The 11,697-nt window shown below is 41.8% G+C and overlaps 1 protein-coding gene across 1 annotated transcript in view; it reads right to left on the reverse strand.

The window, feature by feature from the left end:
- LOC133498492 (mothers against decapentaplegic homolog 3) overlaps positions 1-9,666 on the reverse strand; it is a 45,759-nt gene extending 36,093 nt beyond the window's left edge. Inside the window, exon 1 of the mRNA XM_061815420.1 lies at positions 9,223-9,666. Within this exon, the coding sequence (XP_061671404.1) occupies positions 9,223-9,593 (371 nt within the window). The 5' untranslated portion in view covers positions 9,594-9,666. The remainder of the gene's footprint in view (positions 1-9,222) is intronic.
- Between the last annotated feature and the right edge of the window lie 2,031 nt (positions 9,667-11,697).

The following is an 11,697-nucleotide window of genomic DNA, read 5'->3' on the forward strand; positions in this document are numbered from 1 at the left end:
GATTTTTCCGACACCCCTTCTGAGACCGAAGTTCTTTTCGAAAAGGACAACACCACACAACCAAGTGAAGTTACCGGGGTAAAATTACACGATTGTTTCGAGCCCTCAGGGCAATATTACACTATTGTTTCGAGCCATATTCAGAGGATATCCGGTCATGGCCAAACCGCATCCCGTCCGATCCACTCCCGCGGCGGAGATGAGCCATCGTGGCTCATCGCAGCCGACCGGTGTGGCTTATGACAGAGCCGAGCGGTGCTGCTTTAGTCATAGTCGAGCCGGGGCGCTTTATGCGCGCACGCGAATGAGTAACGCATTCTCGGCTGGGTTCTTCAGAGCAAAGCCCGACGCGCAGCTTTCGCAGAAGCTGTGACCGCCGAATGGGGCGCCTCAGCCGGTGTGGCTGAGTTTCGCCGCCCGTGGTGGCATATAAGGAGGAGGTGGAGCCTAGCTATGTTGCTTTTAGGGGTATGTTCAAAGTCGCCACAGTACTCGATGAACACTATCGAGACATTGTTGGCTGGGCGATGCGCAAGTCGACACATTTCATACCTGGATCTTTTGTTACGTTATGAGAGAGACCGATTACGTGGTCCACTCAGCACTATTATTTTTTTTAGTAGCTGTATGCGCACATCAACACATTTCATACGCAGATCTTTTGCTACGTTTTGAGAGAGACCGATTACGTGATCCGCCCAAAACTATTTTATTTTGTGGAGCTGCATACACACCTACCTCTTATTTGGAACCCACAAAGCTCTCGTCCTCTTCACCCGCGCAATCCATTTTTCACAACGAATAGGGTCTCTTTCAAAATTATGAAGGTTAATTCCATTCTCCAGAGTGTTCACGCAATGTCCAGCAATGCAATGAGCCGGCATTTTGGCTAACACGAAGGAACAACGAGCTACCTTCCCGGAGGTAAAACTAATGGAAACAAACGAGTCCACTAGGGGGCGCCTCTGTCCTATACGTCACTTCCTGCTTCTTCTCGAAAACAAATCCCTCGAGAGGATTTTCATGGCGGGAGTTACACAAAGCTGTATACGTCAAAATCATGTTTTGTGGGGAAAAAACACATGGGACCATATTGGCTGTGGGTTTTTCATTAATAATACACCAAAAATCATCTGTTTGACAACACTTGACCTTTAAGTATTGAGATGGAAATATTTTGAGTGGTGACAGTAGTGTGCTGGATCGCTAAAATAATTTGAGGAGTTAATAAATGTGGAAAATGACAGAAAAGGAAGAGTAGGAGAGGCAATTCACCACCCCAAAAAGGATTAAACTGTCTTCTTTCATCGGAACAAAAGTTTGTTTCTGTCTTTTTCATAGCTTTAGTAATCAGTAGTTACACAAAGGCTCATTTCAGAATATCGTTTCTGAAAAAAGAACAAAGAAAAACAGCCTTTTTGTGAAAGAAAAATTACATCTGGCAGCACAGCAACTTTAACTCCAGTGTTTTTTTTGCTGCTAAAAGAGGGAGTTGTTTTGATGCTAAATTAGGAATTGCTTTTGCAAGTTAACCCTAGAATTTACCAGCCCTTATATTCTCTGATCCGCAGGGGATTCTGGTGACAAAGAGTAGCTGTTTTCCAGAGATCAGTGACGGCAACCACTCTTCAGATTATTCCGGATGTGTTTTCTGAATTCAACCAAACCCCATCTTCGTCTGATGAGCTGAGCTGCCCCCTCTGCTATGCTCCATGGAGCTTCGTCACAAGACCCGGCTCGATCATGCGAGCTTTTTTTTGTTTCTTTTTTACAAACAAAGCAACTGGCTCTGTAGCAACCTACCTTCCTTCATTGCCATTTCTGACATTCGCGGGCGTCATTATTTTTCTCATTATTGTGGAAGTACCTATCTTGGAATGTCACCAATGTCACCATTTCTTCTCCTCTTGAATCTTCAGACCTCAAGCTGTTGGTTGAGTAGTACCAGTCATTTTTAAAGAATCACTGTCTTCCACAGGTAACTATTATTTGTCTTTGCAGTTGTTTAGAAAGTTGACATATCGTATCTTAACTGCAGGAGATCCTAAAATGCCCATTCCCATTTAAAAAAAAAAAAACGTAGTTCTAAAGATGTCAGTGGCAGGTAATGTGTGGATCCGGATTGACATCTTTATATGTCCATGACAGTAAAAGCGCTATGACTCTCATAGGCATGTGCTATAGAGAAAAAGATTAACGTCGTTGATATCACAAAACTGTGAACAATCACCACCAAAATTTATGTGGCGATCACTCCTTGTTTTAACATGAACCTACGAACATAGTCTAACCATCACAGCTATATTTTGGATTTTATGGACGTTAAGCATTTTCCTCTCCATATGCACTCACTATGGTTAAGATCGAGAAAAATGCTGAACGTCCATAAAATTAAAAAATACTGGAACAATCATTCTTATGTTCAGATGTTGAAGTAGCCATTAATACAAATTCCTGCACATAATCTGGTGACAACTGATCACAATTCTATGACATTAAGCTTTTATCTGCTTAGACTCTCCCTTTCTGTCACATGATTTAGCCTCTGTTCTGCTTCAATCTCCAGCAGCTCTTTCCCCATCTCTGGAAAATGCACTACATTCCCACATCCAGAAGCTCGTGCATGTGCTTTTTCTTTGGGATTTTTTTCAATTTGCACAACAAATTACAGTAATGCAATCGACATGGATAAACTCGACTTGGTCAGAGAGCAGGTTGGTAGTAGATATCAACTGCAAATTGTAGATCAACCAATCAAACAGCTGCATTCAGGACACCATCAGGTGAAGCAACACACTAGTTGTGTGTTGTGTAAAGAGCTGACCTTAACATGGACAGGCCTGAACATGCAGGCAGCTGCTCTCGGTATGCCAGGACACATGAGAATTAATAGAACGAGGAGCTCTCAATGGGACATATTAGCGCGCTGATAGCCAATTCTGGTCCTGGGTCATCTTAATGCGCTCAGCCTCTTCCCCTCCGCATTAGTGGTGGGAAATATGAAACCTATATACATGCCAAACATTGTACAAATTTCCGGGTAGGCTTAAGAGTGAATGCTGCTGACCCTGGCCTGTTTGAGCTGTAATGCGCACACTTGTGGCAATAAAGAATCTGGGTGTGCCCTGTTTGCTCTTCAATTTCAGCTAACACATGGTATGTGATTAAGTCTAAATTACAGCCTCTATGTGTTACTTTTAACAACTTAGTGCACATTCTGGAATTCACTGTTGCTGCCAACAAATTGTCATGTGACAGGTAGTCGCCAAGAGAAAAGAGTGGTCGTGTGTCTGGTGTCTTTTAGTTCACTGAATTGTCATACCTGAGCCCGAAGTTGCTCCTGATGTTGAGTGAGGAAATGAAAATGAATAGATGAATAAAAGACTAAAATCAAGCAGTCTTGCACTATAGTTTGTAAGACAAAATTTGCATTTTGCACCTAAAACACAAACTGAAAAGAAAAATTGCAAATCAGTTTTTCTGTCATGACGATCACAAAGACGAAACTACGCAGGGGGTACGTGTGACTTCAAGCGCTTATATCACCAATGGACGTGGAAGTGAAGCTGTCCAGTTGAGGAGTGAAACACTACGGGTACAAAATGTGATGCAGAGCTTAGAAAAGAGAGAAAAAAATGCAGAAACTACAGTAGCATTTCATAGTGAAATGGCGGGCGTGCACCCACTTGTGAAAAGAGAGTCCGTTCTCTTCACCGGTAATGACACCGCACAGCTGTAATTTATATATATTTTTCTCTCAACACTTGTTAAACTAGCTGCTAATATGTCCTTCATAGCATACGGCCTAAGCACTTATTCTGCTGTTTAGTGACCATATCTCACGATACCTTGGCAGTTAGTCTCTGTCTCCTAAAAATTTCATCTCATGCTCCCACAATAATCGTCACAACTGGTTCTTATTTGCTGCAATGGAGGCAAGGATTAATGCAGAGCTGCCAACAAAAATTCGCTTCCAGGACAATTTATCCACATGTACTGGAACTATCATATTTTCAAAATTTTATTGAGAACATTACTGCAAAACAGGTATTCCATTATATTAATGGTATTTTTTTTAATTACACATGCTGTTCAATTGCACAACATAATCATTTCTCTATAACCATAATCAGCGCCAGTGAAACCTTTTAAAAAGTGGTGTGGGGGAACAGCTCTTTTGGGGCACTTTTTCAGTTCAAAGAGGCACTTTTGTCCTCTGAAAAATGTCCTCAAAAGAGGGTAATAGATAGATGTAACAGAGACCCACTGCATTGGAATAACACTATACTAGAAAAGTTATATTCCAAGATGTCCATCCAGGAAGCTTTCAGACTGCTTCCTGCTCAACCTGCAATACACCACAAAGCACTCTTCATGGAGCTGTACCTCATGAACAAGCTTACACTCTCTCTGAGATCCTGCCTTGTAATTAGTATGGGGTGCAGACATTCCCTTTGTTGTTTGCTGCTGCTTCCCTCCTCATCCTCCTCAAAATAAGTCAAGCCAGTGCTTTCTTTTACAACAACGACAAATACATAATTGTTGATGTACGGCCTACTCATCTGCGAGCGGTGAAATCCTCCCTATCTTCTTGGAGGCTGCTACATCAGCACTTCCAAATATGTGCCTGGCCGGCAATGGTCACACCAGTGTGCCATTGTCCATGTACTCTAGTGCCTCTTGACAATGAGCAAGTGCAGTTTGAAAAGGGCTTTCTGGTGAAATGGTGAATTTTCAGAAAAGAAAGAGCAGTTGTGAGGGAACAATCATAACATAGGTCCCAAAATACTATTTCCTGGACATGAGAGTTGCATGAGATCAGATGGTCTAATTGGAGTCAGCTGGCGATGAGTGGTCTTTTAATTTCATTCAGTGTTCCGGGTAATGAGGTTGTGTGCAGTGTTGTTGTATTTTATGTCTGCTGCAGTGAGTAACTTGTATATGTCTACATTTACAAGTGACTTAAAACAAAGTATGAAAAAGCCAGCCTTTTCCATCCTTTCTGTTGCCCATTAGCTTCTCATTGCAACTGAGGTGTTTAATGCAGCTGCGCACAAATGACCTCAGAGCAGTTTCCCACTATTGCTGAAGCACGACTACTATCCATTAGGGCTGCACGATATTGGGAAGAACATTGCATTCGGATTAAAAACAAAAAAACTGTAACATATATTACAATATGAGAAATAATACAGGATCAGGGAAGAACATTACATTCGTATTAAAAACACAACAAATTTAACATATATTACAATATGACAAATAATACAGGATCAGTGCTGGGGAAATTCATTCTTGACATGAACTAGTTCAAAATTCAGTTAATCTTTCCAAAAATAAACTAGTTCAGTTCATAGTTTCTGATTCAAATTTTTGAACAAAGTTAACCGCTCCAAAAACAAACAAATTCATAGTTCTTTTTTTTCCCAATATGTTGCTGATGAGGTATTAATCTGAAAATAGTGGCATTTCATTTCCCCATTGTTACCACCCATTCAGTCTCCACTGGTAGCCAGTTCCCACTTTCAACCTACAATCTGAAAAGCATGAGGACAAACTTGTCACTTGAATGGTGTTTTTTTTTACAATGAAGAACTAAAAGAAAAACGTGAATTTTGTCCTTAAAGTGGAAACAAAATCACACAACACAGTATGACAGGAATGATACTAAAAGGACATTGATAACTTTTTATTCCTCACTGCTCTGGCTAACTATATTAACAAAATAATTTATTCATCCATCTATTCACAACAACGCATGTTCTGTTCAGGGTCACGGGGCACTGGAGCCCACCCCAGCTGGTTTGGAAAGAAAGCCACTTGCGGAGTACACCCTAAACCCAAACAGTCGCAGGGCATACCAGATAATTCATCTATTCTTATATTACAAAACGAAATGAATTCCATTTTATCACAGTGTGATCGTACAGTGTTTTAACTAATGCATTCCGATACAAATACTAATTTTCCTAGTAATCTGTCTTTCTAATTATGTAGTGATCAAATTCAGTCCCATCTACGCAGTGTCCCTGAACGCACCTCGTCCAGTCACGGCTACTGTGTGTCTGCCTAGTTTCATTCTGATGAGTGAAATGGGAAATGGGGCAAGAGTACATTCTTTTGATTTGAGCATGTCCAAACAGGCCATGTTCTCATCACTTTGAATTTTACAGTTGATTCACTGTATATTACAGTGTACCGACATCAGAGCAGACCCTGCAATGTGACTACTGCACACACATCCTGTACGTCGCAATGACAAAAAGAAAATATCCTGCACCCCTAATTTCCTACTTTCCATTCATTTCAATATTTCCTTACCCCTTTCAGGCTCAAAGAGAGCTAGAGTCTATCCCAGGTGACTTCGGCTAAAATAGAAACCACTATCTAGACTGGTCAGGAATCAATCACCTTGTTTATACGGCTACAGAGAATAGCCAGCCACTGGCTCTCACAATCCCACCATCACTGAGTGAGAACTTATCCGACCCTGCCAGTACAGAGGTGAGGCAAATTAACTGCTACACCACCATTGACTTGGCACTACTATTTTTCAGTGGAAAATCAACCATGCAGAATGTGGCGAGTAAAGCCAAATTAAGCCATGGCAAGCAGAGTAGGAAGGAACAAATGGGACTCAATTTGTAACAGTACCTAATTGCTGGAGAGATCACAGTTTGCTCATTGTGTATTGCCTATGTCCATTTTGAGGAAGACACTGAACCCCCTAATACATTAAATTTGTAACTCACATTTACTGTAAGTTATCCTGCAATACCTGTGTAAAGGGCTGTATTGAAGATGTGATGAACTGCTTAATTGCCTTATAATCACTTTACTAATACCTCAATCACTCATTGTTTCCACCCCGAATATATTCTGAATATGTATACATTGCACGTATTAAATCATCTTTTATGTGTGTGTGTGGGGGGGGGGGTAGTGTAAAGGTAAGTCTATATTTGAAGAGTTCAGACACAAAAGCATATATATCCATTTTTGTTGTTTAGAATCTACAGAAACAACAAGAATGGATATATCTGCTTTTGTGTCTGAACTCTTCATTTATAGTTGGACACTTTCAGTGTAGTACCACGGTGTGCCACAAGCTAGCCTGCACGAAGTTCTGCTGAAAGTGATGTAGCATCATTGAGGGCATGAAGGGGAGGCTGAAAGAATAAATGGCTTCGAGCAATGGCATTAAACTAGTGGCCAAGGGCCCAGATTTGGACCACTACATCATTTTATGTGGCCCACGAAAGCAAATTATGCTTCGTTTCTTGCAAAATATCAATACTGCTCTTTATTTTTTATTGTAATTAGTCATAACATTGAGATATTGCAAAGCATTTTTGTTGCCAATCCCCTTTTGAAAAGAAATGTAAAAGTTTAAAATATTTTTATCAGCTGCTTATTTCAAAACTAGCTATCCATCAACTTGTTGCATGCATGTAATTATCCATCCATCCATTTTCTTAGCTGCTTATCCTCACAAGATTCGCTGGAGACTATCTCAGCTGTCAACAGGCAGGAGGCAGGGTACACCCTGAAATGGTTGCCAGCCAATCACAGTGCACGTGGACACAGACAACATTCACTCTCCCAATCACACCTACGGGCAATTTAGAGTGTCCAACTATTGTTGCATGTTTTGGGATGTGGGAGGAAACCAGAGTGCCTGGAGAAAACCCACACAGGCATAGGGAGAACATGCAAACTCCATACAGGCAGGGCAGGGATCGGACCCTCAACCTCAGAACTGTGACGCCAACACTTTGCAGTTGACTCACTGTGCCACCGCATGTAATTATATAAAGTGACAATTAATTTATTCAAATTCGGAGTCATAACAGCTCTGTTCGTCAAGTCATAACTATGATCTGGCTTCCAAAAAAAAAAAAAAAAGACTTAGACACCCCTGCGGCTTCGAGTATTCTTGTATGCTCTGTTTGTATGTGTTGCTGGTCCATGTGTGTTAAATTAACAGTTGTTTTAAGATTTATAATTATCATAACATTTATGGTCTTAGCAATATATCTTGGCATTAAGCTTGAGGACTTTCATTAGATGAAATTATATGGTTTGGTGAAAACATCTTGGTGCTTAAATTTACATTGTTAAGTCCTCTTTTGTTTTCTGTCAGTTTTACAGTAAACTTGAACCATGAGTGACAAATAAACAGCTTGATGGAAATGTGCTTTACCTCTTATTCAGAGAAATGTGCAATCCCGTAAAAACAGGCTTGAGTCTATTCTAATACGTTTTAATGTGTTTAAAGCGTCAGATGATTGTTTCAACTTTTATTTTTAAATCTGTACCACGGACATTCACTTATTGCGGGTGAGTATGGAATCTATACCCCGTGATAAATGGAGGTTTATTGTAAACCTGCATATTTTTTGTGACATTTGTGTGTGGTGGTGTGCCAATGTCAAATATGTGCTTTTGCTCGATAAAGTTTGGGAAACTCTTGATCACTGAGATAGGGTCATGAGCTTCATAAAACCCAAATCAGAAAATGCAAAAGCATGTCCTAAGACAACCCATCCTATTCCGTGAAACATCGATCAGCCTGCCATACAAATCATCAGACATGTCTCTAAGGACACCTGTCCTCTCACCACCCCTGCAATCACGGAACAGTACTCTGCATGCACTGGTTAAATAGATGATTGCAGCTCCATGCTGCTTTGAATGCCCTCAGGCGAGGACAAGGGAGAGAGGAGGTCAGCACTAGGCTGAGTTACAGCAGCAGCACATAGTGGCAGTAAACGAAGCAGATTAAGGACAAGTTACATAACTTGGACTCCATTTGAGCCTGTGCGCTGCATGTGTCAATGCACAGGCTACATAAATGTCCCGAGTGCCTCTGCTACACCTCTCATGATATCATCGTTGCAGAAGCTTGAAGAGTACGTTTTTTTCAGGCGTAGCAGCTCACATTGTATGAAATATACGAGCGGTGCTTCTCGAGCTGTCCAACAGCACTTCCGTTGGCGTGCGTGTCAACCACATTATTGGCCTGTTATATATGCAAATTTTGCACAATTTGTCATACTGGCGCGTCAAAATAGGAGAATGAAGGTGTTATGGTAACATAACGCACAAATAAATTTATGATAACAGCTGCGTAATTTGGTGGCACAATCAATGTCATAATTAACCTGCCCCCGTGTTGGTTCGCAAGCGGTGGTGCCACCATTAAAGCGTCATCCTTCTTACCTCGGTATAGTGATGCATTTTGTGTTGACATTCTGCGTAGTGATGGCTTTCTCAAGTTCGTCCAGCTGTCCCGTCTTCTTCAGCTTCTTTACAAGACTTTTCACTGCCTTTTCACACCACTTCTCCTCCTGGCCGTTCTGCTCTCCTTTCTTCCAGCCTAAAAGTCTTTTGACGATGGGGGGAGTGAAAGGCAGAATTGACATCTTTTCGCTTCCTTTTGACTTCTCCCAGTAGTGGCCACAAGTTTGGCTGCCGCAGGATATAAAACCCGAAGCAAGTTGTCTTTTAAGTCGACAAGGGCGGCGCCGTCGATATAATTCCAATTTAAAAAAAAAAAATCTTTGTATACTATTCAAGTGACATGAGGGCATCCCCCGGGTTTTAATAGCGCAGTGAACTCTGCCCGTCCGACTGCAACGATCGTGAAAAGTGTTAAGGTAGTCTGTTGCGCCGCGCTGTGGAATTAGTACCCCTCCGCCAACAAACCTAGTTCCGTCTAATATCTTTTCAAACAACGGCTGTTTTTGGCGTAAAGCAATGAGCCCCGCCCCAAACGAAGCACTCATCCCCAAACAATTTCACCGAGTCGTTTTTTTTGTCGAATTTGTGTGAATTAATACTTTTAACGAAAAAATATGAAGTTCAGAGTCATCCGCGGCGATGGTGAGGCGGTGTGATGTGAAGTCTTAGTAAAATGCAAATGCAGGAGCTGCAGCGCAGCGGGCTATTGAAACTTCAGACTGCAGTGCATACTCTTCAAAAGCTCTCTGAGCAGCTGGGCAATTCCACAACACCTTGCGCTTTTCGACTGGTGCACCATGCAAAAAAAAAACAAAAAAAAAAACTATAATGTGCTAAATTAAATTGTAATCCTCAAACTGGATATATGCAACACTGCACAAAAGACTATTGTGAGGGACGATGATCGTATGGTTCTACATAAAATAGTGGAAAGGCAACATCCTTTTTCATTGATTGACATGACACATCATATCACTGACATACATTGTACAATATAGTCTTATTTCCACCAACCCGTTGTATTTTTTATTGTTAATTGTTTACTCGTATCAACGAAGCTCTAGTTATATTCAAGGGAGAAAATGTTCAAATGGGTAACTTGTGATCGACGAGCTTGAAATTTTCCACTCGTTGACGAGCTGTGCCACCCACTTGTCTGAGCTTGTTACTGGTCTGAACTGAAAAGACCCATTGAACAAGATGGAAGTCGGATGCGCAACATGGCTCGTAGGGTGCGTGCAGTCACTCACAAGTGCACACAATCCAACTCGCAGCACTGTTGGGTCGTGCAGAGTGAAAGCGATAGTGGATGTAGGGGTGTTCAACTGCATTTATTGCGGAGCTTCAAAAGAAAGACTGATTGCATTCAAGAACAGGCTCCTAGCTGGACTGTAAGTTTGAATGCACTTTGGTGGCCTTTCATTGCCAAATTTGCAGTGCGACAGTATCAGAGAGCTTCAGTGAATACAGCATAAAAAAAGAGAGCAGCTAAATGAGAAATTGATGCCATATATGAAGCCGATACGATTCGAAAGTAGGAATAATTTCATTGAAAAGTGCATCTGCCTGTTATCAGCGAATTGGCAACTTGAACTGCAACCCCAAGTCGAATGTCCGACCGCTTCCTCTCTCTCTGATGTACTCTGCTGTCAAAAGGGTATTGTGCATCAGAGAAGAGCAAGCCTTTAATCTGTCCCCCCCCTCCCCCCATTGACAGTTCACAGCCATACAAAAATAGTTGCATCGACCTGTGGGTAATGTTTTGGTATGTGTGTACAGCCACATTGACCTTCCCCCCAGCAGCCCCCCCCTGTGAGCACAGTGTGTCGTTTGTGCTAAAAATACAGCTGGATCTCAGCTAAGCCGACAAACTCTTTGCTTTTGTCCACTTTGGTTACTCAGCTAAGGGTACAGGTCGTGTATTTTTAGGCCTGCTAAGGGTTTATTGTTTTGCATTTAGCCTTTTACAGTACACCCAAATTCAAAATATGGACTTTTCGTTTAACTACTTGGGGAAATGTTTAAGTTTACAGTATAATTTGAAATCATTGTATGTGATAATGTTTGATTTTCTGGTCGTTTTATAAGTCTTTGTCTGATCACCTCTTGCATCTGTCCTTGTGTGGGTCCACCATCACCTTTGCAGCTGTAAAAGACATCATGATAGGATGGCATATTGCAGGAGGGTGCCGACATGTGTCACACGGCAAGGACCCTCTGGCCCTCATGGTAACTGTTTGCGCCCCCGCGAGACACGGCTGGCCAAGACAGCTGGTATGTTTTGGAGTAGTATCGTTCAAGACAGGGCGGATATGGGGATGCTGGATGGGGGATGGGATTATAGATGGGTCACAGCAGACATGGGGGGGAGGAGTGGGTCGTGGAGGGTGGAAGGCATATTACGGAGGGGGCGGGGGTCCTATGAGAAGAATTACTTCGTACAAAAGCCTTGTC

The sequence above is a fragment of the Syngnathoides biaculeatus genome, chromosome 3 (genome assembly GCF_019802595.1).
Source record: "Syngnathoides biaculeatus isolate LvHL_M chromosome 3, ASM1980259v1, whole genome shotgun sequence".
Taxonomy (NCBI): domain Eukaryota; kingdom Metazoa; phylum Chordata; class Actinopteri; order Syngnathiformes; family Syngnathidae; genus Syngnathoides; species Syngnathoides biaculeatus.